The sequence below is a fragment of the Sylvia atricapilla genome, chromosome 15 (genome assembly GCF_009819655.1).
Source record: "Sylvia atricapilla isolate bSylAtr1 chromosome 15, bSylAtr1.pri, whole genome shotgun sequence".
In the NCBI taxonomy this organism is placed as follows: domain Eukaryota; kingdom Metazoa; phylum Chordata; class Aves; order Passeriformes; family Sylviidae; genus Sylvia; species Sylvia atricapilla.
Window position 1 is genome coordinate 2,813,664 of NC_089154.1, and position 23,662 is coordinate 2,837,325.

Below are 23,662 nucleotides of genomic sequence, written 5' to 3' on the forward strand. Positions count from 1 at the left end.
TTGGGCTTCCTTTGAGACTTCCATTCCATCACATGGCAGCATGACACAGGCAGGAGCCTAGGCTGAACAGCTGCATATTGAGCCAGCCAAGGTGCCAACACAGGAGCAATGCTCTCTCAGGACTGCAGACTGGCAGGGTCAGCTCTACTTTCAACTCCCTTTCTTACATGTTACTTCACTGATTTGACACAAGTCCACTAAATGCCAATGCAAAATACAAAGATCATTGTCTGGGTCTCACAAAGTCACCCGCGTGTTTAGAATGGCTTTTGAAACTGTTCAACTCCCATGATAAAAAACATTTTCAAGTTTCCAACCTGTTTTCTCACACTGTTCAAACAGTCTGCTACAGGTATATACAGACATTTCCAAGTTCTAAATTAAAGTATCAAGTTGTTCATTACCAAAAAGTAAAATTCTACCTTCTCAAAATAAATATTTAATGCAGCAGGGTAAGCCTTTCCAAAGCAGCAGCTTTGCTTACAAGTCCCAGTTCACTTGACCTGCAAGCAAAATCATTGAAAAGGTCTAAGACCTTTTCAAATTGCATTGAATGCGTTTTCTGGAAGGACTTTAAAAAAAATGAGGGGAGAAAAAAAGACATAGTAGAGAAACGGGAAAATTATTAGGATATTGTTAAATTGTCCTTAGAATTGGAGTTAAGGCGATTTTTACAGAAAGAGCTCAGTGGCAGAATTGCCTAATAGTGCTGGAGATAGATTTGTTTTCTGCCTCAGCAGCAGAAATATTTCCTTTCCCAGGCATTCCCTCAATAGAAACAGTAATATAATGGCAAATAAGATTTTCTTCCTTTCATTCTCTCTCCATTCAGAACTACAAAAGAGAAATAGCCTGTACCTGGCTACAGACCTTTTAACCCTTGTGCTCCAGAGTGAAGTGCACACAGCAAACTGAGAAAGAAACCAAGAAAACAGCTCACTAAAACAACTGATATTATTCCAAATATCCACCTGACAACTGAGTATCAAGGTGAGAAGAAAAAACAGACAGTGATGTGGGGGGGAAACTTAATTTATAAACTTACTTGGTTTCCAAAGACATAAAGTCAGAATAATTACTTCTGATATTACAAGCTCATTCTCTAGAACAGTGAGAAACATGACATGTTATTTTCTTATGCTAATTAAAGCTGCCTGATGATGGGTGACACTGTCAGAGTGTGGTGGGAGCAGAAGCCCAGCCTTGCTGGCAGAGGTGCTGCTGGAGCCGATGCTGGCTCACACAGAACCCGACAGCATCCTCAGCCCAAAACAAGGGCCCGTGGAAAACTGCCCCTGTCCCTGCTGATCTGTGCTCTTCTTGACTCTCACTGGGTGAGGCTTTTTGGATCTTGGCCAGAGATTTTATTCCAAAACCTATCAGATCAGAACAGTCGGCTGGCAGCTCCTATTCCAAGCTCAAACTACAGCATGACCTAAACTAGGCAAATGTAAAGACGACAACCATTGTTTAAGCAAAGGATGGTAAATTTTACAGCTTAAAAGAGCCCAACTCTACAAGTTTATTAAAAGATGTCTTTGGAGGTACAGGCCTGAAAGCCACGAAAGATGAGACTTTTGTAATAAAATAGGAGAAGCTTCTCTCTTCCAAAGGTAATTTCAAAAAAGAATCAGCCAGTGAGGTGCATGAAGGCTCCTAAGTTCACAAAAAGCCCATGACCAATTTCAATGACCTCTGTACTACAGTTCAGTACAACAGTTCTCTAACCAAACAGTTATTTTATGAGTGGGTAAGGATGAAAAACACCCCTTTAGGATTCAGTCCGTGGTGTAAAGGTAGGATGGAATGACAGCTACTAAAAGCATGTCTTTTCCACAGATACTTTAGATTTTCTCTCCACATAATGACGCTGCTCCTTTTAAAGCAATGCAGCCCTACGCCCTTGGTACATCCTCTGAACAGCTTTGACATCTTTCAAACTCTGAGATGGTAGGAAGAGCTGTCTGCCCTTATGTATATGCTGTTTGCAATAGCCTGGTTTACAGATGCAAATTATTAAGATAATGCTGAGAAATTTAATAAAACACTGGTTGATGATCTTCCGTTTGATGTCCTACAGAACTCCTGTGGGATTCAATTAGAAATAGGTAAATGCATTCAAAGACAGAGTCTGGTTCCCCTGTCAAATACCTTCATGCTTGTACCCTCGATATTTCAGGCAGGTTCTAAAAGTCAAAAGATTAATTTTCTGTTCTAATTACTTGTTGGATGTAACAGACAAGCACTTCCCAAGTATTTATTAATCTGCGTGGCTTTGATCTAATACCCAAGAGCCATTTTATCTACGTTGTAATTTATTAACATACATAAATATACACTGATCTTTCATGTGGTTCACAATATTGCATCTAAACACAAAAGGCATTTTGAATGAGGAAACTTCTCATTTCTCATTCATACTACAGAAGCAGCCATCACACCCCTTTTATCTGTGCCAAAACACTGGGGGTTTTTTTTAAATTTTTGGATCTATTTCCTCAACACACAAAAAGTCATATTTTATAAAAATCATTATACCAGACTCCCACATTGTTTAAACAAGCAGCAGCATCTCATCAAGGACAGGGCTGTTTTACAGGATAAACATAATTTAAATATCCAAATCTGTGCCGTTTTTGGTTTTTTGAACCAATTAACATTAACAAAACAGTATTAAGAGCAATGAAGAGGAAGTAACAAATCCACAGGAATCAGGTCTGCATTAATATATTATGCTATACACACTTCCAAGTTTCAAGCCCTGTCAAGAATAATTGCCTTTGAATGCCCATTTCTCTGCTCTTTATCCTGTATCAGAATGCAGCAAACATCCTGTCAAGCTTACAAGTTAATTTCTTGCCAAGTGAATGCATTTTACAAATTCACACACGCTAACAGGACTTCTTTTTAACTGAAGTTACACATATTTTGGGGTTTTGTGCCAAGCTTTCTGCATTCAACAATTTGAGCCTTTTCCAGCAAATTTCATTGATGATGCCTCTCTCTATGAGGAGTTGGAAGTCATCAATACCAAACCAGAATGAAAGCATCATTGAAAATCGTTAGAAAACAGTGTTTTCACTGGAGCTGGGTGACACAGTCAAGCAGACCTTGCCTTTGCTCCTTCAACAACTGAACACTCAAAAAATTCAACCCACAAATGGGAATCCTGCTGTGAATTTCAATTTTGTGAAGATATTTGCAGTTAAGGCAGGAAAGCGAGGATTTATACTGGAAATCCAACAAAAGCCATCGAGGAAGGTCTCACCAGCAAGCAGAGAATAAGGGCTGAGAGGAAACAACAAGTACGTGCTCCAAAAAGAGAAGGAAGAATTTCCCATCTTAACAGCAAAGAAGGGACAGTTGTGTTCCACCACCGAATTCCCCATCAATTTAATACCCTGGCTTTATTAATAAAAGTAGGGAATTAACTTTGAATGGATACAGATTAAAGCAAATACCCAGAATTAGCATGAAACTCTTGTTGGCTAATAAGTAATGAAGAACGCACAATTCCTTTAAACACAAGTAAGAAATGCACCACATATTGTTTATACCAAACACAGTTGGGGACGTGAGCCTTTCGCCTGGGAAAACCATCTTCAAAGTAGCAACTGTTTTCCCAGCTGTGAATACTCTTTCCTGGGAAATCTATTCGTACCATTACAAAAATAATTTTCAAAGGAATGTAAAATTATTCAGCCTAATCTATGCATATCCATATTTCAGACATGATTCTGTACCTTCTTAGACGTGTCTGTTTACAGAAGGCCTACTATGCTTTATAAACACTACATGGGTGTCACAATTAAATTCACCCCCTTTTTAAAATAAATAAATTGATGGTTAATTTAATAAAATAATTTGAAGCAACTCCATCAATATTCTGATGGAGAAGTGTTAGCAGGAAGCAAATGCTTCAGTCCCATAACCAGCTGCCCTCAAAGTTTGTTGTTTTGTGGTTGGTTGTGGTTTTTTTTTAAATTTTCCTAATTTGAGAAATATTGCATAGATAAGAAAGCAGATAAACGAAGCAAGATGTCACACAGTAAGACATAATTACAAAGCTCAAAATCCATGGGGTAATTATTTCCTGTAACTATACAGAGACCACCATACAGAGAGGCACTAAGAGCCAATGGGCCAGCAAACTTTTCTCTGTGCAAGTCAAAAAAAAAAACAACCAAACAACCCAAGAATAAACATTCAACTGAAAGGTGACCCAAAGCAAAGAGAAATGGGCCCAAGATTTTAATTACAGACTGACAAAACCCAGCACAATAATATCCATCCTGACATTTAACTTGGCCATTTAGAGAAATAGCTCCCACTCCCCCTTTATCACTGGGACAATGCTTTTTGCTGATGTATCTTTCCATCAAGGCACAGGGGGAGATGGAGGGATGGGGGGAGATGAAAGATTATGTCATCTTCCCTTCATAACACGGAAAGAACTCTATTTGCATGTTAAAGATACTTTAAAATTGTTAAAAAACATACCCCAGCATGAGACAAGATTCTTATTTTAGGAGGTTATGCTAAATAAAATTAACTTTTTGGGATTTATTTCTTTTTTTTTTTTTTTAAGATTTTTACATATTTCTTGAACAAAACCTAATCACCTCAGATAATGCTTACAACAGAGGATTAAGCAAGCACAGCAAAACCACACAAGTGCAGGAAGACTGGACAGTGGAATTGCAATGCAAACAGTTTCCAAAAGATATTTTTAATGTATATAAAATATGGTTAATATTGATATTGGTAGCCCGGTAATCAGAAGAAAATCCTGCAACATCACACTAAGTTGTTAACTTCACAGCATTTTTTTAGGATGGGAAAATATAAACCAAGTTATTTTGATGGTTACAAGATAAGCTTCCCATTAATTAGAAAAATAAATTAAGGGAACAATAAAGGATTACCGAGTTTGTTTCCAAATCGTCCACAACTCATTATTTCAAGAACAGGCTTTGGGATGAATTAGTGGGTTGTCAAACAAATAAATACACTGTCTGATGATAGCTTTACAGTATCTGCTGGATCAGTTTGCACCAATGTCTGGTTTTCATTCATTAACCATTCAAATTACTACCCCAGTTACCTGATTACAAGCAGCATTAGAGATCATATCGAAGTTGCATTCCCAGTTATTCCACCAAGCTCATGCCCAAAATGTTTATTTCCACAGCTTAAACATAATTCTGTGGGGTTTTTCCACTGCTACAACCAAACAGTGATTTAAAGAAATTTTTTTTTGGTGGTTTGCTTTGCAGCTAAATAATTCTATATTGCTCTTTATGATGACCTCAAAAAAAAAAAAAAAAAAAAAAAAAAAAAAAAAAAAAGCCAAACAGAAAAACCCTTTCTTTAAAAATTTTGCCATTTTCCATTCAGTAAACAGATCTTACTGTTTGGGCACCTGCACACTCTGATGAAAGAAACACCATGAGCTACTTGTTTATTTGCCATTGTTTGTGGTATCTGTATGGAATCTCAGAAATTAAATTCCTTTCCCACTGATCCTGCCTTTATCTGAGGAAAATGTTGACTGCTCCTCCTCCAACCACTTGCAATGCTGAAGATAACAAGAGAGTACAAGGAAACACCCACTGGCTGTAGGAGCAGTACCTAAAGTACCCTTCAAGCATGAACAAGGAGATTTGATTTATACAGATTGATCGGCCCTTAGTCATTGTAATTTTCCTTGAAGTCACAATGTTCACTAGACTAAATGGGGTAGGAACAGGAAATTAATATTGTTTTCTACGGATTACGAATTTTGAGTCTCGCCTAATAGATGTTCTGTTCTGAAAGGATTTCCTACTGCTCTGCAGAGAGCCAGCAGCTCTGCAAAGGGCACCGCAGCGACGAGAGCTGCCCGTAAATGACAAGATCCTTTGACACAGTCAGGTCATTCTGGGCAGAACTCACACAGCCCCGGGAAACAAAGCAACCACAGGTCGTTTCCTACCTACAGAGCCGCAACTGTCAGGACTGCTGCTGCAGTAAGCTTTGTGGCATTGAGGCAGCTGAAAGCTTGAAGGCTGGAGAAATCCATAACGAGAAGCAAAACAGGGTTAATTGCAAAGAAACACCTCAAAGGTGTTTGTGTTTAACACCTCTGTTATTTCAAGATGACGCCTTAACAATACTGCAAATATTTGATTTTTTTTTCAGAGAAATGAAACGAAACTAACTTGTCAGAAAAGATCCATCAGGCAGTTGTTACCTAAGAAGCCAACAGTCAGCTTCAAACCACCAGTCTAGGTGACACATGTTAAATCTCTTTTCTTCATGCCTATGCTACAGTTTGAAAGGAAAAATTTAAACATTCTGACAGCTCGACATATGTTAGCAAAGTACAAAAGTCATTATAAAAAAAACTGTATAACTAATGTCTAGTGATTTCAAAAGAATCTGTTTAACATGTGTGATTATTTCAGGTAGGTAAATAGAACAGTAACATTAGGAGAATCAGTCAGAAAACCCTCAATGCTGAATTAAGTTTTAAAACTTAATTAAACTTTAAAACTCGGCTCCAGTAGAGATGTCTCATTTAGAGCTGTGTGGTTCTAAGATCACTCATGAAAACATTCATATTTGCCTTCAATTGCTTATTGCTATTTAGTGTAAACAGAAGAAATTGAGTAGATGAAAATCAATAAAACATCAAGATTACTGTGAAAGGTCAAGCTGTTCCAAGGAAAAATGCCTTAGTCTAAGGCTGGTAAGAATTTTTGAAATAAATTTCTTGAAGGAATGATCAGAGTACACTAAAACCAGTCACTGAAAACACAACTCAGCTTGCCTCCAGCTCTATAAAAAAATCAATTAGACATTTGTATTTTCCACTTTGGAGATTAAATTTGCTGTATTAGAATTGGAAAAAAAGGAAAAAAAAAAAAAAGTAAATCACAGGAATGTGACTTAATGAGCCAGTGAAACCTCTGTCCCACCAACAACTGGCTTCTTTCTACCACACATGAGACTCCTTAGGAAAAACTGGAGCTCACCATCCTGACTTTAGCAATGCCAGGAAGAGTTTCCTTTAATTCAGTTACTGCATTAAAAGCCAATCACAGCTCATCAGAATCCAGGCACCACGATTCAGGAATTCCTGTAGATCTAGCAAAATTCCAGCTCATTTTAAAGTAACAGAAATCAAATTAAAGGAAGTAAAGGTGCAGGATAAACCTTCTTAGCAGTTACCTAACTTTTTGCTCCGAAATTCCTACTTGGAACCATTCACACTGACTGAGCACAGCCCCAGAGTTCCTCCTGTTCACACAGAGCAGTTTTACCTTGTTCTTTATTACACTTTCCAAGCTGACAAGGTTTGATGACCAAAAGCACTTTAAAGCATAAATGCCAGTGTGCCTTAACCAAGCATTTCACACAAAGCTGGGAGTACTTACACCGAGTAACAATCAAACTGCCAAGCAATTCACTTTCTTTAACCACTTCTGAAATAAAATTGGTTAAGATCTGCCTCGCAGTTTTCATTCTCAACAGTCATTAAAAAAAAATTTTAAAAAAAGAAAAACGTGGTTTATTGAGTGATCTTAGACTTTCCTGCTATCAACAGTTACAGTTTATAAAGCTGATGCCAAGAAATGGCTTGTCACAGACCTTTTATGGAACTCCCAAAAACTCATTATACATGCTCAAGCCACCCACTGGCACCAACTTTCATGATTCCAAGAACTGTTGTGCTTACTGGTGTTCCCTAACAGTATTAAGGATTCTTCTTCCCACGATTCTTCACTCTTTCTTTCACAGTCCTACAGTCTGCACAGCCCACAAAACTCACTTGTGTGTTCCAACAACTGAACACTGGACATCACATAGTCCAAAGAGGCCCTACCTGCCAGGAGCCTGAAGCCCACCTCGACTGTTTGGCAGTTTTACATGAAATTATAGATTGGCACAGGCAATAAATTTCACACTGCTCTGTCCTGGAAAATTATTTTCCCCTCAAATTTAATTATAGCATGGCAAATCCACATTCTATAACACAAAAGAAAAGAGAAACATTCCTTCTTATGAAGCGATAAAGACAAAAGTTCCCGGTTTTGCTTTGACAAAGATGCAGTCTTTTCTTACTTAGGAACATTTCTGCTGAGTTCCAAACTGCAAAAATGTACAGACCTCTGCATAGCTTCTGCCAATAGGTTGGTTTTTTTATATTAAGCTTCCCAAACTCTGAATGCAATACCTAGGGACACTTATGAATGCAAAAGTTCCTCAAATCTGTTCTTGCCAATGAGCCTAAATAAAGTCTAATAACAAAATAAGTACTAATTTTTAGTTATCTGAGCTCCATGGAGCTACACATGTCATGATAAAGGAAGTAACAAGCAGCTTTCACATGTATTTTATGTTGGGCCAGGAAACATAAGAGAATTAAGAACATGGCCTCTTGAGGTGATCCTCAAGAATTCCTGAGGAAAAAACTTGCTTTCACTCTCTACTTCTTGAATTGCTTTACAGTTCTTTGATCCTCATTCCACAGGAACCACTAAGAATATCTGAACTAAACTGTCCTTGAATTATGCATAATTTTCATCACAAAAAAAAAAAAAAACCCAAAACCAAGAACCTTCCAACTTCAAGCTCCCACTTAAGTAACATAATGATATTGCTGATTTTATTCTCATAAAATAATTCATAAAATGTTCAGGAATACAAAGAGACTGCTGACACCTTCTGGTCACTTGACATTCTGTCCAAAAACCAGGAGAATTTCCAAGAAAAAAACATCTTTCATGTTTTCCCAGGCACTCAGGATCACATGAAGACTGAAGCTCTGCTGAGATTGCCATATGACAGCTCCTCACTTGCTTCACCTTTCACCCACATCCATTCTCTGTTTTTCACAGAAACATCCAAAACAAACACAGATCACCTCTCTGGTGATTTGGCTTAATTTATCTTTTCCTTTTAGCTTTCACACTAGGTATATTGCATCCAAGGAATCCCTGCAACTGAATCCAACTCATGTTCAGAACAGAACCTACAGCAACAACAAATCCATTCTGTATTGAATTAAAGAGCCAAACCTGCAGCTTTTGCTTCTTCTTCTTTGGTTTAGTTTCTAATTCCAGCTCATCCTTTTGGGCCACATGTTGCTTCAGCTTTTTTCTTTTTTCTGCCTTCTTTTCCTTTTTTTCCGCAATCATTTTCGGCATTCTGAAATGCTGTTCTGTAACAGAAACCAACAAACTGCAGTTCAAATCTTTTTTAATATTAAATGTCAGTCTCATATACAGACAGTTGTACTGTAATTACACTGGCATGGCAATTATGTGTGACTACCTAATTATGAAATGTATGTCTGCAATGAAATTTGATTCATTTTGGAGAATTTCTGTGTTTCCATTAGGAATACATTGCAGCTAAGGTACTGTAAAACTCAAAACTCAGTTTCCTGTAGGAATCTCCACACCTTTTGTCCTCTGAGGTCCTGTTATGGAAAATGCCTAAGTCACCCTCCTGACAGGAATTTCCCATAATTTAGGCTGTGCTTTCTGCAGGTTAGACCACACCACACTGAACTGTTTGGTCAACTGTCTACCTCAGGTAAAATCATCATCTCAAAACACATTCACGTGACTGTTAGTCGTCTCATCGATATGCAGATGTGAGCACTCACAAGCAAAAAATAAAGCGATTTGATTACTAAACAGTTTAAAACCACTAGTTCTGGGTAAACCGCGAGGTTTTCTGCTTTCGTGGTAAGCTTAGCGCGGTGAAACTGCTTGAAGAATTGCCTCATTAGCTTCACATTTAATTTTAGACGGACATAAGGCTGAGCAGGAGTTGCAGAGAACACTGCAAAAGGTTCTAAAAACAGCTCCAGTTGTAACTCCGTACTATTTCTTAGCGAGAAGAATTTAAGTGGCTTTAAATGTGATTTAAGTGGCTTTCCCCAGTTGCCCCAACACTGTCACTTTCAGCGTCAGTTACATACACAGGCAAATGTTGGCTCAGTCACAAACGTTTACCTTGAAACACACACTGAAACATCAAACAGCCCACCAACCCACGTCGGGAAGTCCCCAACACAGCAGAAGGTGCCACAGGAGGGGTTTGGCACCTCCGTGATACGGAGCCGGGCCTGGCACGTGTCAGGCACAGCCGTGCCCAGGGCAGGAGGGTATTCCCTCAGCTCCTGCTCCCGGCTCCCCTTCACAACCTGCATTCACTTCCCAACACACGACCCCTGCTCCGCACCCCAACATAACCCCCCGGTTCGCATCCCAACACACATGCCCGGGTTCCCCGCAGCCCCCTCAGCCACCGCCGCGTATGCGGCCAGGCCGGACCGGGCCAAGCCGGGCCTGGCCTCCCCTCCTCTCCCGCAGCTCCGGGCGGGCAGAGGGACCCCGGAGGAGCCGCGGCCACCGCGGGGGGAGCCAGGGCCGCGCCCCTCACCCGTCCCCACACGCACCTCACACAGCCGCCGCCTGGCACATTCAACTGAGCCTCACGCTTGGCGCCGCCGCCCGCCCCCTGCCTCTCATTGGCTACACGGGGAGAACGGCGGCATCTGATTGGCTTGCGACCTGTCAATCACTCTGATGTCCAATAGGAAGCCGCGCATGGAGTTAAAGCGCCCACCAGGAACACGTGTGCGGCGGAGCGGTTCCGCCGGCTTCTGGCGGCGCGGGTGACGTCACCTGTGGGCGCCGAGCCCCGCCCCTGGCCCCGCCCCTTCGCCTGGGAGATTCCCAAAATGGGGACGGGCCCGGGGCTGGCCGGGGTGAGCCCGTGCGCTCCCAGGGACACCCCCAGACCCCGCCTGGCACCCGCCGGGGGCTGGCAGGGACCCCAGGGATCCACCCGCATCCCAGCAGGGAGCGCCAGCGCCTGGCGGCCCGCATGGCGCACTGCCCCACAGCCGGGGGAAGCCGGCCCGGCGCTGCGGGCGCACTGAGGCGCGGCTCTCCGGAGAACGGCTCTGAGCCCTTTGAGCCCGCGCACCCTGAAGGCTTCGGATCCTGAGAGGGCCCGAAGGCTGAGACAGCAGTGCCGTGTCCCCATGGGGCCTCACGGAATGCGTGGGAAGAAGCCAAGGGTGTGGTTTGACAGGATGAGAAAACACCTCTGAGGACAATTTCCAGGAAGCGAATTGGTTTCCATGTTTTCGTTTTCTATATATACCCTATGCACAAGTTTTTCCAAGTCCCATTGGTAATTTAAAGGCCAGAATTTTTACCACATACACACACGTAGATGACACTTTTTTCTTTTTTTTTCAGGGCCACCTGAGACAGTGTTGCTGTTTCCCTTTGCGTGGATCCCAGCAGCAGCTGAGATGCTGGATGTGGGGGCAGATGCTGGTAAATAAGTCCCTGTACAATTTCAGGCACTGACGGGAAGGGGCAACCTCTGTTTTCCTCCTCTTCCACCTCCTCCCCACACCGAGGTGCCCTCACTGCAGGCTGGGAGAGCCTCTCTCCCCTGGTCCGTGTCCCCACACCACACTCAGAACCTGGAATCCCCTTCCCAACGCACCCGTGGGGCACATGGCACCATTTGGGAATGGGAGGCCAGTTAGAAATCATACACAAAATATATAAAATGTATATAAAATATAGCAGCGTGATGGGGCTGAGTTAAGGTGTTGGCCTAAAACCTAAAACTAAAGTTGCAATTTAAGTTTTTGCTCCAATGTGGATAGGCAAAGAATGCTTTCTACATTGAGCCTTCCTAAAATAAGGATTGTGTTGTTGTGACATCCTGTGGTTAAATACAGTATTACAGACACTGTCATGTGGCATGAGCACTGTAGCTTATATCTATTTTACATGTTCAGTTTGGCCAGCTAGCTGTGATCTTCTCCAGGAGGAGAAATCACACTGGGCCAAACATTAATATGGGATGGCACAGATACTTGTTCTGTGCTGGACAGAAACTACATGTGTCCTATGACTCAAGGTATTGATTGTTGACATGCTGTCCCTGTGAAGGACCATAAATCCACATTTCCTCCTCCCACAAATTCCCACTCCAAGGATTAAACTGAGAAGACACAACAGCCTTTGCACACCTCCAGCATCCCCAAGGTTGTACAAAGCTCATGCACTAACTGCACTTGTGCTCCCATCTCTTACAATATCAGCAAAGAGAATTTTTCCCAGGTCAGGGAACTCAGCATCCTCTGCTCAGCAGCACTGCAGGGGATTGAAGGGGCTGCAATTACCTCCCAGTTAGTCCTAAACCAACACTGCAGCCCAGAAGCCCCAGAATCCAGAGGAATGGCTCCAATGACACATGAAATTGAGGCCTTGACCCCCTGACACCATCAGAAAGCCCTGGCATTTTTCTCACAATTAGCTGGATGAGAGGTCTACTTAGATCCCATCTGGGGAATTAGCATTGTTCATTAACAGCACATTTCCATTTCATCAACCTAGAGTATTTCAGGCCTCAAGCTAAGCAGCTGGATACTCATGCAGTTTTAAAGAGCCAAGAGAGCTGATCAGGATCATAAATGGAGCATTATCTGCTATGACTTCACTTGTTAAAGCTTTTCAGGAAGACAGCAAGAGCAGCCTCCCTAAACAACACTTTATTCTGGCCTTATTCTCATTCTAGAAGATATGGTTAATGCTACTTTCTCTGGCTTCCTTTTCTCCCTGAAACCACAGAATATATTCCTGCAAATCTAGATTTCTGTCTAAAGGACAATAAGTGATGAAGAATTATACGGCACGTGCCCCTGTGAGCACTAGCCTTCAGACAGGACCTGTAAAAAGGAATGGTATGGCTTTATAAATAAAGGTCTCCCAATGACATTCAGAAACCAAGAGGAAGCTTCACATTGATGTTGTTTGTCATGCAGAGCCAGAACACTTCCAAAAGGATTGAGACATAGGAGACAGTGGCTCGTATTTCAGATTGTCATTTTTGGAGATTCCTAGTTCAGACTTGGCATGACCTAAGCAAATCCAGCTGAATTCCATACCAACTGCAGTCTTCTCCCTACCACCACCATCTCACTTCCTACATCCAATTTTTTTCATAGTATTAAAATTCTTATTCCAAATATAGGAACAAATAACGTTGGGTTTGAAAGGGTAGCAGTTTATTAAATGCATACAAAATTATGATACAAAATAAGTTAATTGCATAGAAATTTAAAGAGAGAAAATATTAACTTTAAAATAAAGGTCTGATCCAGATGTGAAGAGCCTCTACTATCTGGACCTGAAAGACATAAGAATGCACTGTAAGGGTTACGCAGCTGGAACTTTCAGTCACACGGAGCTACAGCATGCCAGGGAAGAGCTTGGGCCATTTATTTTAACTCAGGTGCTTGCTGTGCTTTCCTCACTCTGATGACACACCATTTCTCCAGAACTTGGCCAAACCTCTCACTGAACAGGTGGAAGACCAACCTGCAGGTACAATCTGATGTCCCAATGCTTGTGTCTGTGGGGCCACTTTAACCACTACATTATAGAAAAGCGGGGATTTATCTGTGCTGTCAGAGCCCCTCTACTGCACTCCCAACACCATTTACAGGCCAGCTACCAACTCTGGAGCAGTTAGGGGAGTGACAGTGGCACTGCTGCTCCGTGTGGACACCAGGCTAGGTTCAGCTTGTCTTTCCTCCTTGTGCAGCTCATACCTGTTGTGCTGACGATTCCCATTAGATGGCACTCCAATTGCTGCCGGGGACTTGAAGGTGGGATGAGCTGCTCTCATCAGAGCTGCATATCTACAAACAAACACAGCCAGGCTCAGCACCCCTGCACTCTGCATTTCCATCCAGTTTCATCATCTGCCTCTGCCACACAAATCTCACAGTCCTACTGCACAGAACAGTCAAGGTATGTCTGTCTGCAAGAGACAGATTTTTTTTTTTTTTTAAATGAACATGAAGTTCAAACTTGGCTTGTCAGGGTATTGATTATCCTTGGTTACTTCAGGGTGCTGGACAGAGCTTTAGGATTCTAGTATGTGGACCCAGAGCCCAAAGGGTGCTGTTCTCAATTAGGAGAGACTGACATAGATAAGCTTGAAAATTCAGGAAAGCATTTGACAGGCTTTTTTTCTTGGCTCAGAAATTAAGGCTGTCATTTCAGACATTCAGCCTGATATCCAAGAAGAAATCATGGCTATTTTATTGACATGAGCAGTAGTTTCTAGAATTCCCTGTCTGTCCAAGCTCCTCACCAACACTTGATAGCAGCCCTGGGATCTCATCTGGAGCCAAATATCACAAGTACAGCTCACCCTGCCTTGGAGAGGGGCTGGCTGTTCCCTTTGCAGTCGTGATCCAGAGGATGCCGATGTTTTATGCAGAAGCTGCCACCACACTGTTCACAAACCACCTTCATCATCTCTTTCCTTTTGCAGCCTGGCTTTAAGCATTTGTTTGTGAAGATCTGAGTAAGAGAGGACAGGAAGTTGGCAATGTTTGCTTTCTGTGAGCCACGACCAAGTTGAAGCACAAGTGTTCAAGCAGCCTTAGAGCCAAGATGAAACAGAGCAAGCTTCTACACATTCTGTGTCAGAACGCCCAACTTAACCAGCATTAGGAAGGCAGCTTAGACTTCAACAGCAGTTTTCTTACCTTCTGCTTTTGCTGGGCTGGATTGTATTTGCAGTCCTTATCTATGTGGGCTCCAACCACAATATCTGGGATTTCTCCCTTCTGCACTGGGATAGGTGTGTTACAGAGGGGACACACTGGGACCTGGACATTCTAAGAACACACAACACAGATCAGCATCACAGAATTAAAGAATTGTTTAGGTTGAAACAGACCTTAAGATAATCAAGTCCAACCCTTTCTTTGTGTCTTTCACCTTCTCTTACCCATAGATAATAGAAGTAAATTCCTAAATGCTTCGTGTTCCCACTTGCTAATGATTTTAAAGATACACTTCACAATAGTAACTACAAATCACCCTCCAAAAACCACAGACATGCTTTGCCAAACCAATTTGTAGAAACATATTTGGTAAGTTGACTTTAAACATACTTTTGGCTCTTCTGGAATTACAGTCTTTGAATACTTCAAAGCCCAAGTACATGCCAGAGATCAAAGTTTGGACCCACTTGTTCTATTTATTTCTTCTGTAGTTTCATGTTTATTGTTCTTCAACTTACAGGGCTTGGACTGCAGAAAATTTTAGACCACAACACATTACTTGAAATATAAAGCACTCATCTCTAGGAAGAGGCACTGTAAGTGAAAAAAACCTAGACTCTAGCAGTTCTGACCTCTGAAATGCCCTGTTTCTATATATTTGAAATCCAATGACTTAGCAATTCTGCAGGGTGAATTATGACTCATATCATACAGGACTCACTTTCTTGTAAGCAGAGCTGCACTTGTGGTCGTCATAACGGATGTGATCTTTACAGAAAACTTCTCCACATGCATTGCATTTCAGAGGAAGGAAATCTGGGAGAAGAATAAAAAAAAATTATGGAACAAAACTAACAACTCAAAGGGTACTCACAAAAGACTACAAATAAATTCTAAAGTAGTTTTTGTCGAGTCAATCCAATTATCTCTATAGAGATTAGGTCATTCTTCACCAATATTAGAATTAAAAGAGCAATATCTTTTTATTTTATCTGCAGTGTAAGACAAACACAAGCCATAAGCACCTCAGGAGCTCCTCGAACGCAGAAACCTCAGTGAGAAACCAGTCAAGAGCTAACAGCTGAAGTACAAATGCAAAGCCTAGTTTCAAAAATAATTCTATTCTTGAAAAGCCATCCCTTAACAATTTAACACGTACAGGAACAACACCTATCACTGTTTCCCTGGACCCACTGCGGGGGAATGCTGCTGCTGCTGCTGCTGCTGCTGCAGCAGCAGCAGCAGCAGCAGCAGCAGCAGCAGCAGCAGCAGCAGCAGCAGCAGCAGCCACCACTCCAGCAGCCCCGGGGGACAGGACCGGCCCCCCAGCCCGCACTTACCCAGCTGTTTGCAGGTGCGCTCGGAGCAGTGCTGGCCCAGCCAGGGGAGCTCCATGGCGCCGCGGGGACAGCGACAAACGCCGGAACCGCGCACGGGCTTTATCGGCCGCCGGCGCTGACTCAGCGCACCCACGTGCGTGCTGAGTCACGCTCCCGCCGCGCCGCCGCCCCGTGACGTCACGGCCGCCACAGCCAATGGCGTGCCCCCGTCGCCCCCAGCGGCTGCCGCGCGTGCGCGGCCAGCGGCCAATGAGAGCTCGGGGGCGGCTGAGTCACGGCCGGGGGCGGGGCCTGGGCCTGAGGGCGGGAATTGGATAAGGGTGAAAATGGGCGCTGGGCTGAGGAGGGGTTCGGGGTAACAGGGCCAGGGCGTGGAGATGGGCTCCGGGTGGAGGTGACGGGCCTTGGTAAGGAAGATAAGGGCTCTCCAGCTTCCAGGGAATCACATCCACACCGCACAAGCGTTCCCGCTGCTGGGAATTCCCTGTGGGGCAGCCACCCAAAGGGATGAGTGCTGGGCTGTTAAGGCTATGGGACACACGTGGGAGAATGACACTGATGCCTTGAGTTTGAGCCTTTCATGCTTTACAGGCTTTGTGCTGCCCAGGGGTGCAGGTCTGAGCTCACAGTCAGTGTCACTCAGCTCTGCACAGAGCAGGGCAACAAAACAAATCCTTTTCCTGCTGCACACCAAGGACAACTTTCAGGGCCAAAAGCACAAACAACAGTGGACTGAAGGGAGGAACAAGAAGGATGGGACCTCACAACCCGAAGCTGTAATTGGACAATTAAACCCCAATATGTAAATAGACCAAAACTTATAAATATGTAAGATCTCGTGACCAGTCAGCTATTATGTGACCATTCTTTGTCCACCTTGGGTGTAGTCCTGGTCAGGCCCTGTCCTGCCCAAGGTATATCCTAGAGACCTTTCAATAAATTCCTGCTTTATTCACTGTCTCTGTCCAGTCTCTGTTCCAGGTCAGCCCTCCCAAGGCATCAACACAGTAAAGCCCTTGTCTGACTGAGATCACTGGAATGCCTCAGCCCTTTGCCAGCACCATTTGTATTTCAGTTTTTCCTTGTGGCTTCAGCTGCTGCACCATCCCTCTTGTGGGATTGTGATGCTTAAATTGTGTTACTTCCAAACTTCAAGATAAATCCAGAGAGCTTGGTAAGAGAGGGTGTTCTCATCACAGCAGGCTGGTGCTCAGGGCCCTGCTGCAGGACTTCAGCATGGGCTAAACTGGTCAGGGTGGGTAAGCTGCAGTAGGCTGCAACTGGTTTGAGTGGACTGTGCTAACTGGTTTGGATGGACAGGCCTCAGCTGCAGCTGTGGGTTTGCACAAGTCAGCCAGAAACTTTCCCAGTTAGTCTCTGTTTTAAACGCTTGTCTCACTTTGACAAGGCACCTTGAGATCAAGGTGTATTTTAGAAATGTTAATCGTTGGAGGTGTGTGACAATGCTGGCTTCATACAGAGCAGAGGAGGACTGTTGATTCCATGACATTTGCTACAGGATTGACAGATGACAAAGCGTTTTTCTGTCCCTGCTGTCCCCAGAAAGCACCTGACTCTGTTGTACTGCATGACTCAGATGCACAGTGGAGCCATGAGGTCAAAGGGGAGCTTTGGGATTGCATGTGCTGACTGGCTGCACAGGCCACTTTGTGCTGCTGAACTCCAGGAATGGCATGTGCCACTCCTCCACCTTCCACGTCACCAGCACCGTGGCACTCATGTGACTCCTGCTGTGGGTGCCAGCTTACAGCCAACCCACTTGGAGCACTTCCCAACAGCACAGTCCTGCTGGATTAAATACCACGTCATCAGCCGGACACTCTGTCCACTCTTCAATAAATTTTCTCTCCCAAACCCATAAAATCACCAAATCTCACATAAACCTTTACTTCACAGAACAGCTGTGCTGACAGAGCTTTGGATTCTGCCACAGGTCTGTAGTTTGTGAAGGGTAAAACTGGTTTCACCTCCTCCATTGTGGCATTTGCTGCATGGGGTCTTCTGTGGCAGCTGTGCCACATTCATGCTGGGAACACCCAAAACCTACCCGGGGACACCCTGGGCAGGGGACAGCCAGAATATGGCACTCTCCCCCATTTCTTTTGTTCTTCTGACTTGGTTGATCCTGGCAGTTTGGGACAGCTGAATTTTAAAATGGAAGAGGAAGCAGCAAAAAATATCCAAATACAAATATAAGAGAAAGTCAGGTTATCTAAAGTACTTCAAGAGCTTGGCTCTATTATGCATCAGCCTACTTGTATGATTTACACGACTCAGGAACTTGGGAGATGCAGAAAAACCCCACATGTCCTGCTGAGCTTGAAGGCTGATTTTTTTCCCTACAAAGCACCTACCCAGTGCTTGAGAGGAGTGGGACCCCTGTAATCTCCCCAGGAAGGCTTGCCAAAAAACAATGGGGTGGGCTAAGCAGAGAGGAAGAGGTTGGTGTCTTCCCTGGCTGGCTGAGAGTGCCCTGCAGACTGGAGAGCTGCTGCCAAAGGGATCGTGTTTTATGGTGGAGAAGGGAGGAGTTTGCTTATGGATAACAACAGAAATGGCTCTGTGCAGATTAGATGCTCTTAAGGAAGACTGTAAATCCCAAGTCTGGAAACCCACATAGTACAGGCAGCCGTCTTAATAGAAACGAGGATTAGAAATTAGCTGAGGTCTTAAGTGATATTTTTAGAAGGTTGCTCCTGACAGGTTAGGCTGCTGAGAACCAGAGGAAAGTGCCGAACCCTGTATTACTTGGGAAAGGATCACACAGTGCAGTGTGTGATTAGAGGCTGGCTAGCTTAGCGACAAAGGGGATAGGTGGGTTAGGGCTGATTCGGGAGGAATTAGCAAGGGAAATTGCTTGAGAAGCAGAATTTGATTAGGGGCAGCCAACATGGATTTGTGAAAGGAAAGCTATGTGTAACTAACTTGCTGGAGTCTGGGGGAGGCACCATTCCCTGGCAGCCAGCGGAGTGTTAGTTTTATTTAACTAATCCACCAAGGGAAGGCCTGGCCCCTTTGCCAGCAGAATGGTGACACTGCGTGGGGTGGATGGCAATCACCTCCCTCCCTTGCATCTGCACGGATTCTGCCTCCTCTTCCCCCATCCATCCCATCTACTTCCTTTCTAGTTTTTGTGGGAGGGGGCCTATTGCTTTTCCTCATGTCCCATGTTCTTCTCTTTGTCTTTCTGTTCCTCTCCCTCCAGTCCATGGGGTTGCCTCTTGTCGGGGCATTAAACATCACTGTCCACCCCACCACACCAGCACACTCTGCCTTAGGACCCACATTGCATCCTAAAGAGGGGATAAAACTCTCCAGTAGAGTACATTCCTGGGACAGCAGGGGAACAACTCTCTAACATCACTGCCAGCTACAGGCAGACATGGATGGGGAGCCAGGGCTGTGTTTCCATCCTGTCTGTCGTGGGAGGGTCTGTCCCCTTTCCACCGCCCTGAGTTATGACAGCACAGCACAGTGATGCCCATGGCCAAGGAGGCCAGGTCCATCCACCTCCTCTCTGGCTTGTGTGCCCCAAAATCCTCCCAACACCACCCAGAGGACACAGATGAGTGCCCTGTCCCTGGCGTCCCCAAGGCCACCTCATTGCCTGCAGTCCTGCACCAGCATCCTGCTTGTTGCTCCAGCTGCAGACCCACTGCTGTGGCATTAACATTCGGGTGACTCCAGCTCTCATTTGCCTTTTCCAGGTCTCTAAACTCCAATCCCAATGTCCTGCCTTTCAGCTCATAATTTCGTACCAGGCTCTTAAAACTGGATTTTATTTTTATTGCAATGACCCTGTGGTGCTGCCAGATCCCTCTGTGGAGGAGACATGACATCTCCATTACACAGCTCAGATAAGTGTCTTAAAGAGACCACACACAAAGGAACCTAATGGTACCTATTTTTATTAGGTTTATTACAGGAGGGGAAGGAAAGCAGTCCGATCTCCCCACAGGATACTCCGTTAACAGCGGCAGACAGAGAGGAGAGATCTGTGGAGGCGGATCAGTTTTCCAAGAATATTAGCTACTGCTGCTCTAAAATTAGAGTCTAGGGAGAGCAGACAGGTTGACATAATTGAAAGGGCTGTCTTATGGGATGACATAGTTAAACGAGTCCATGATCAGCTTTAGAGTGACAGCTCAGCGACTTCTTCTAATCCTCAAAGGAGCACCGAGTTGTGAGGCTGTGATTTAACTAGTCCTGGATCTTATCTTGTGATGATGTCAATATTATTAGAACCCGCTTCTAAAGAGATGCCTCCAAAATCTCAGTACATGAACCGACTGGCGTTACAGGCACGATTCTCCTGCAGCTTCACCCTGCAAAGCCCGTGGTTGACACAAACACTCCCCTGCTGCCCTTCTTACACATACCTGATGCTGTCCCCGTGGGCTGGGCTACAGGGGCAGGCCCAGAAACAGGATTAAGAACCTCATTTCAGGATGGAGCTGAAAAATGTCCTTCAGCCGCCCATTTTATTCAACATAATTTAATAGCAAACACAAACTAACAAAGTTAGAGGTGAAATATAATAGCAGGAACCCCATAAAAAGTAACCTAATCTGTAAGATAAATAGACAACACTTTAGCCTGGGGAGATAGCAAATAAAAGAGAAATATGAGCAGAGCCATTCTCAATTCATAACTAACTTTAAAGAGAAATAATGAAGATGAGTTCTCCAACTTTTAATGCCCTAAGATTCTTCTCCACAAAAAAAAATAAAAAAAAAAGCTTTTTTTAATTTTTTCCTCACACATTGTGTGTCCCCAGCGAAATATCCTGGATCATTCCCACACAAGAAGGCATCCATCAGAAAGGGAAATGATGTGGAGAAATCCTACTGCAACTCCTGATGGAACAGGAGACACCAGGGGTGGAGCTTTTCATGCTGATGGAGCCTCTTGGTTGCCTTCAGTGGCCACTTCTCTCCGCCTTGTTTCGGGTGCACAACTCAGAGCACCCACTGCCTTCATGGTGGCATTAGTCTGACGTTTATTTTTTTAAGGGGTTTTAGCCTTTTTTTTTTTGTCAGCGCCTACTTTAACTTCAAAGGCTGGGATTTTCCAAGCAGCCTACTGCATTTAGGCACTTAAATCCCATTGAGTTTCAAGTGTGTATCAGCCCTTAGGCTCCTTGGAAAATCCTTGCTAAGTGCCTAAGGGCTCATCGGCAGCCCCCGTTCTGCTGCCGGATTTACACAGATACCATTGTACCAGCAGGAGCTCACTTCTTCAGTAGAGCAGCTTCTTGTTTAAAAACCTCTTCCTAAATTACGAAATAAACTAGGAAGGACCACCTCTGATGGCTAATTTTTGGTGATTAATGCCCAGAATGTTATATCATCTCCTTGGGTTATACCAAAAAAACCCCTTGGGTTTGTTGGCTGAACTTCAGAGACAAAATGCTCCAAGTTCCAGCTCTTGGCCCTCTGGGGAAAATCTCATATTTGGTGTGTTAGAGGTACACCCCACCACATCTACCACTGACTCTGATACTCCCTGTGTCTCCAACCCCTTTTTAGAGGAGCCAGGAAGGATCTGTACAGGAGGAACAAAAAATCAGCAGAATTGATCCATTTGCTTTGCTGTTTGGGAATGGCCCAACCCGAAAGGAAAGGGCACAGAGAGCAGTCAGGCTGGCAGTGGGATGGGTACAGAGGGTACCTCTGAAAAAGCTATCTCAAAGGATGGGAATCATTGCAACAGCTTTTCTAATAGTGTGGCAAAAATAAATCCTTTATCAGATGATTTCTGGTCACTGATCAAACTCTAATATCTTACCTAGCAGAAAAAGATTCAGGACCTCCATAGCAGATTTCCTGGAATAACAATTGTCTTTTTGTTGAGTCCATACTGCAGGATGATAGAACCCAGCCCAGCACTACTGAGCCCCAAATTTCCTAGGCACTACCATGATGAAATCAATTAGCAAGGCAAGATAGACCCTAAATACTCCTTATTCATTGAACAGCTGGTTCTGAATTAAAGTGTTTCACCAAAAACCAAGACTCTATTCCTTAAGTATTTCAGCTGCTGATGATTTAATAACAGTGCCAAACCTCAGCATTGTCTAATATTCTTATTTTTATCTAGATAAATGAAGCCATCTTTCTTCCTGTTTTGTAGCACTGAGAACAAAAACTGAACTCTCATTAGTGTGGTTTTGTTTATGCTCTCGGCACAGGAGGGGACCAAACCCATTTTTGGTACAGATGAGTGGGTCTTCTGCAGCTCAGCAGGGGAGGATGGGCAGGAGGTTCCTGGCCGAGCTTGGGAGCCAGAAGGAAAAGGAGAGATAGAGGAGGAAATAGCAGGGCAGGGGAGAAGGACCCTGAGGCCATGGATCCCATAGTGGGCGGACAGCCCTTCAGAAATCATCTCCAAAAGTGAGGACTCTGATTTGGGTCATACCCACTCTGCAGACAATACTGGGACTAGGGGATAGGACCAGACCTTTGGCTGTTGTGCTTGTTTTCCTCCACCCACCCATTCGCTGGTGGCCTTTACCAAGCCCGCGGTGCAGCCACCGCTTTGGGGGACAGCCCTGGGAGGTGGTGGAGCACCCGCAAGGTGATGCTCCCGTTGGGAGGGTGTCCATCCCACAAGGACAGGGACGTGTGACACTGGGAGCCGCGTGCCACGAGGTGGCACCATGTCCCTGCTAACCCGCACAGCGGGGTCACCTCTGCGGCCACGCTGCTGCTGCAGGACCCTGCTCACCTGGCAGGCTGCTGAAATCCTCCCACTGAGATTTTGGGGGGCTTCAAATAACTAGGCAGCCTTCCCCTCTGTAAGACCCAGCTGAGGAAGGAGGTGGTACCCTGTGCCATGGACCAGGGGTGAGACCACTCACCTGTGAGAGCCCCTTGCATCTCCTGAGGAAATTTTGTCACCTGACAGTGGTATCAATGTATCTGGGCTCCTGTCCCTGCCGGCACAGACGTTTGTTGGCGCTGGGAGAGATGTCAGTGTCACAATAATGGTGTGTCTGAGCTGGGGGTGTCCACTGGCGGTGCCCCCACCCCTCAGGGACCTGCAGGCTGGAGAGCTCATTTCTCACACACAGCTTGGTCATCAAACCATAGAATTCTTTGGGTTAGCAAAGACCTTTAAGCTCATCAGGTCCAAACATTAACCCAGAACTAAGCCATGCCCATAAGTCAGTGAAAAAGGGAAAGTTGTGCACCAGTATCTTCCTTGAAATATCAAATATTTAGAGTTCTTACAATATGCTAGGAGGGGTTCAGGTGAGCCTATATCCCTAAGGAATTTTAAACTGCATACCTTGGTGTATTCAGACCACCTTCATCTTAGAAGCACCAGTGCAGCCTCAAATCCAAGGAACTTGCCCAGGATCTGGTTAGTGCCTTGATTAGGCTCCTGAGCTTCTAAGTGCTGAGTTTCCTCAGTCTAACCGAGGTCTTGGAGTCTTTCAGCAAAGCCCTGCAGCTTAAAGCCCTGTTCTTCTCAGGGGGGTTCACCCCCAGGACATGTCTGTCCCCACCACACTGCCCTAAGCTCTGCTGACACAAACCTGACACTAACCTGCTGGCATCTGTGGGGCTGACTGCTCAGGTCCTCCATGGAAAACAAGGTGACTGCTGCACCCAAGTCTGCTGTAGTGAAGGAAACACAAGTGCAAGCCACAGGGATGTATGTATTAAATGAAAATTCCCTAGTGGATGAG

The 23,662-nt window shown here is 44.4% G+C and overlaps 2 protein-coding genes and 1 long non-coding RNA gene across 8 annotated transcripts in view; all 3 read right to left on the reverse strand.

The window, feature by feature from the left end:
* C15H7orf50 (chromosome 15 C7orf50 homolog) overlaps positions 1-13,729 on the reverse strand; it is a 123,263-nt gene extending 109,534 nt beyond the window's left edge. Inside the window, exons 1-2 of one of the 2 annotated variants that reach the window (XM_066329712.1) lie at positions 13,640-13,729; positions 9,063-9,205 (exon numbers count right to left, since the gene is read on the reverse strand). In XM_066329712.1, the coding sequence (XP_066185809.1) occupies positions 9,063-9,205; positions 13,640-13,661 (165 nt within the window). In that variant the 5' untranslated portion in view covers positions 13,662-13,729. Of the gene's footprint in view, positions 1-9,062; positions 9,206-10,453; positions 10,643-13,639 lie in introns of those variants that run through there. The other variant, XM_066329714.1, reaches the window with a different exon arrangement.
* On the reverse strand, positions 13,072-16,108 carry ZFAND2A (zinc finger AN1-type containing 2A). Of its 5 annotated transcripts, none has more exons than XM_066329719.1 (6): positions 15,949-16,108; positions 15,330-15,424; positions 14,588-14,719; positions 14,248-14,399; positions 13,640-13,729; positions 13,072-13,215 (listed from the first exon to the last, which is right to left on the reverse strand). In XM_066329719.1, the coding sequence occupies exons 1-6, from the start codon at positions 16,001-16,003 to the stop codon at positions 13,206-13,208; spliced, it is 534 nt and encodes a 177-aa protein (XP_066185816.1). In that variant the 5' UTR covers positions 16,004-16,108; the 3' UTR covers positions 13,072-13,205. The 5 variants fall into 5 exon arrangements, with proteins under 5 accessions (XP_066185816.1, XP_066185815.1, XP_066185814.1 ...); XM_066329718.1 differs by having other exon boundaries at positions 13,072-13,235; XM_066329717.1 differs by having other exon boundaries at positions 13,145-13,729.
* LOC136367892 (uncharacterized) lies at positions 15,065-15,323 on the reverse strand. The gene is made up of 2 exons (XR_010744749.1): positions 15,241-15,323; positions 15,065-15,136 (listed from the first exon to the last, which is right to left on the reverse strand). It is a non-coding gene; the product is annotated as an uncharacterized lncRNA (long non-coding RNA).
* Positions 16,109-23,662: the final 7,554 nt, after the last annotated feature.

What these genes read in the sequence shown, in the direction of transcription:
- ZFAND2A (XM_066329717.1), bottom strand. Translation starts at nt 16,003, where the DNA reads ATGGAGCTCCCCTGGCTGGGCCAGCACTGCTCCGAGCGCACCTGCAAA. An exon ending in GCAGCTCTGCTTACAAGAAA is followed by an intron (nt 14,720 to 15,329) that starts GTGAGTCCTGTA and finishes GTGTGTTCTTAG; the next exon opens with AATGTCCAGGTCCCAGTGTG. An exon ending in CAGCCCCTCTCCAAGGCAGG is followed by an intron (nt 13,730 to 14,247) that starts GTGAGCTGTACT and finishes GTTTGTTTGTAG; the next exon opens with ATATGCAGCTCTGATGAGAG.